The 4018-nt window shown below is 42.2% G+C and overlaps 1 protein-coding gene across 1 annotated transcript in view; it reads right to left on the reverse strand.

Annotated features, from left to right (window-relative positions):
* LOC139063689 (uncharacterized) overlaps positions 1 to 3754 on the reverse strand; it is a 5330-nt gene extending 1576 nt beyond the window's left edge. Inside the window, exon 1 of the mRNA XM_070546317.1 lies at positions 2313 to 3754. Within this exon, the coding sequence (XP_070402418.1) occupies positions 2313 to 2327 (15 nt within the window). The 5' untranslated portion in view covers positions 2328 to 3754. The remainder of the gene's footprint in view (positions 1 to 2312) is intronic.
* Positions 3755 to 4018: the final 264 nt, after the last annotated feature.

A 4018-nucleotide genomic window follows, 5' to 3' on the forward strand; every position in this document is an offset into this window, starting at 1 on the left:
AGGGAGTGTGTGGTTGTGTGATGTGTCCACAGCATAAATGTATTTAATGACAAAGGGGAATAAACATCTATCCCAGTGGTCTCCTGTGCTGCTTACGGCCTAGGAGATTACAGGTGGAACAGTAAAAACTAGAATCTGGTGCAAAAGTCCATTAATGTCAGCAATCCACTGAGAGACCATCTAGAGCAGGCGTGTCAAACTCAAACTCACACGGGGCCGAAATGAAACTCTGGGACGGAGTCGAGGGCCAAACTTAATATTTTTTGAAAAAGTGACGGCAAATTTGCATATTTTCTTCATCAACATATATGCAATTTTGAACCTTTAAATTTGGAAACAAACATATTTGTGCATTAACACTGAATGTGGAATAACCGAATGACACACGAGCAAGTCAGTTTTAAATAAAAGGCATCAGTGGTATTCATTACTTGTGGTATAATCAGCATTTTATAAATCTATTCAGGATTTATGTTTTCTTGTTTATTCATTTTTCTTATTGTTTATTCTCCTTTTTTCTCCTGTAATACGTGTCATCGCTGCTGTGACGTCTAGCTTTCCCCACTGAGGAACAATAAAGGGATTTTCTATTCTATTCATCTATCTGCAGCCTTTCCACTTCCTGTTTACTGTAGGTTAAATCTTTTCTCACGGGCCAACAACAAAATAAAATATCATTTTATCTTAAATGAAAATGCAACATCTCACCTGTTAACTTTCATGTTTTGGAGCAGAAAAAGAGCATCAAACCAACATATTTAAAGCTCAGTTTGCTCCACTGGTTTACTGTGATGCTCACCTGTTCCAGCCAGATACCTGCATCATGGGGTTGATCTGAGCTGAGGAGGAGACTCCTGTTGTTTTGTTCATCTTCATCATAATAATGACAACATTAGATGACAACAGGTGCTCACATAGGTTTGTGCTGATGAACATGTCTGAGCAGCTTGACCACGTTGTTGTGTGTCGGGGAGGAAACACAACCACAGAGTCGTGCTGGTTTGAGCGTGTCGCTGCTCGCTGGAGTTATATCAGCTCTGTCTGGACGTTAGTAGGAAAACTTTCTCTTTCAGTCGTGAACACATTACTGAGCGGCTAGAATCTCCGTTTCTGGGCTTCAACGTCAGAAAACAGCTGAGTGAACTCGGCGCTGAGTGAGAGGAGTGTAGTTTGTCCGAGACAGCGGAGCTGCAGACACCCGGCAGCAGGCGCTGGAAAAAACACAAAGGAGGGGGCGCGTCGGCTCCGCGCTGACGCCGCAAAGCATCATGGGAGTTGTAGTCTTTGCGGTAAAATCAGCCAGCGGGTCATTTTTGATATTTATCTCGCGGGCCACTTAAAAACGATTGTGTCTGACACATGGGCTGTAAAGGCTCAGGAACCCTCTGCAGGTGTTCTGGATTCATCCGCTGATCAGAGTGGGACACTGAGTCTAGAATACTGAACCTTTTCACCATATTCTGATTGTCTGAGATGTGGGTTTTCATCCGCTGTAAGCCATAATCATCACAGAGATAAAGGCGGAAACATCTGGATTCGCATGAATGAGTCCGTCTCATAGATTAGAATCTCCTTTTAGGTTGGATTAGTGACAACGTCCAGCTTCACTTGCTCACAATAATCTTAGATTATAAATGAACCGCCTTTTCAAGAAAGAGTAGTTTTACAAAGCATCCCTCACCATTAGGCACTACTTTAATTTCAGCATCACATGTTCATCTAGGGTGGAGGTTTTTCAGCTGAGTCCTGAGCCCAAACCACTGGACAGGACCTGGAGGCTGTCCTCCTCTGGCTCATGGGCTTCAGCTCCAACCCAGACAGGTCGGAGGTTCTCCGTCCTCTAAGGAGCAATAGTAAGAATCAAGGCTATAGAATTTAAGATACCGTACCGATTTATTTATAAAGGCCTTTACACACGTTGGTGCTGTACAGAGAGAAAAACTACAGAACACGTTCAGATAAAACATCATAACAACTATGAATAAATAATAAAATATTACACGTAGTATAAAAACAGAGAAATTAAGCATGCAGTAAACTTAAACCCAGCTGCAAAACAAGAAGTTCAAAGCTAGAATAAGTCTGTCTGATGCTTTTAAATTGTTTAGAGATGGGCAGCGAGAAGTTTAGGTGTTTGTTCTGGTCCTGATGCTGACACCGCAGCTCTCCCTACTCTAACAGATGCTCTAATTAAGCCCCGAGATTACATTTCTTGTGTTAAACAGACCAAACATGAGTCTGAGGAGCTAATGTCAGAGTGATGAGGAGATGTTGTCAAGCAGCTATGTTTACCATCAAGGTAAGTTTCCTACCTGGAGATGTTCCATGGCTTAAGATGTTTGGAGCTTCTCTTTGGGATGCTGGTCGTCTTCGGTGGGTTCTGATGTTGGAGCCCAGTCTGCAGTCTCACTGCATCTATTTGCTGTTTTCTCTTTGGGTTGGCTTGAAGCCCACAGCTGTCTGGACTGGTGAAGCAACTGGAGTTGGACTGGCTTTTATGTGCTTGATGGAGGTTAGGGACGAGGATGACTACGTACCAGTCAGCATCAAAACCATTGTTCTGCCCATTAACATTTAGCCTTGAGAGCGGGGCCTCTCATTAGCAAGACAGGATGAGTCCGGGTAACTGATGAAAGCACTTGATTACCTGAAAAAGCTTCTGGACTGTTCCACTCATCAGCTGTTTGTCCTTCTGTCCATGTCCCTCTGACTCATTAGCTTAAAGTTTTACAAAAGAATACGAATGAAGTCACTTGATGCGAGTACTTCTACATATGGTTATGCTTCAAACGTTTCCTTTTATAACGTGATCATCACCGTCCCTTTTACAGAAAGACATGTCCAACCAGGGCATGCAGCAGGTTCTGAAACCAGTTCAAACCTAACAACCACTGTAGCCTGGTGGCGCAGCAACGTGTAAAGTGGTCACATGGCAGTAACTGTGTTTAAGCTGATGGACGCGACTTGTTCACAGCACAAAGGAACACCCCTCGTGTTGTAATTTAAGTACGTTTTCACAAACCGTTCACAAATGTCCGCATTACTGTGCACAAAGCAAAGCTCTCATTTTACCAGTTTGAAGTCAGAAATGAAATATCTGAAATAGTTTTCACTAGAAACACGGTCTGAAGGGAGGACGTTAACATATCTAATTGTATCTCTAAGATGAAAACTCCCAGAAGACATAACTGTAGCCTATTTGAATCATCCTCTCTAAAATAAAATAACCTATCCATGCTATTCTGTTCTCCCCAAAACATTAAGAAAGACAACTTTTGGGACAAATAAAACCCATTCTATTAAAAGATCTCAACTGGTTAAAGACCCCGTGTGTGAAATCCATTGAAATCAAGATGAAAAACTGCGACTCTTCAGCGCCACGCAGTTCAAAGTATTGCAGCTACGGTGGCCCACTCATGAGTTTGACAGTATAATTCATTTCCAACCTGTGTAGCCTAACCCACACAAAGCTTAAAACGAGCTACACGACCGCTTTAAGAAAGTATTCATAATCAGGACTGTTTTATCAACCCACCAGCTCTGAAGGAAGCAAGCTGGTTCTGTTAGATCTTGAAGCGGTCATGATTCACACACTTAGGAGGGGTGACGTCAGCCGGGAGGTCAGGTGTTGTGAGAAATTGTGTTCCCCTGAAATATTCTGTATAGCAATAATGTTATGCTTGTGGTTTTTTATCTATATTTCCTCCTAAAACAATAAAAAAGATACAGTAAAAGCTTTCTTGTTCACTCTTTTGCAGCAAGCTTATTTATCATTTTTGAAAGTTATGTAAAAAGATGTAATTTCACTCAGTTTAACATCTTTTATTTGGGCTAGTTTAGTCCTCATAATAAGTTCTGTGGATTTGGAAATATTTGCTCTTGACTGCCTGAGGGAAACAGAATATTTCAGGGGAACTCCGGCACTCGCAGAGCACAGACGCTTCTGCTTTTGCTCCCTTATCTTTTTTTCCCAAGGCTCTTTGTCCTGTCTGCCCACAGAGCGCTTCTCTGCATTTCT

The sequence above is a fragment of the Nothobranchius furzeri genome, chromosome 17 (genome assembly GCF_043380555.1).
Source record: "Nothobranchius furzeri strain GRZ-AD chromosome 17, NfurGRZ-RIMD1, whole genome shotgun sequence".
Taxonomy (NCBI): domain Eukaryota; kingdom Metazoa; phylum Chordata; class Actinopteri; order Cyprinodontiformes; family Nothobranchiidae; genus Nothobranchius; species Nothobranchius furzeri.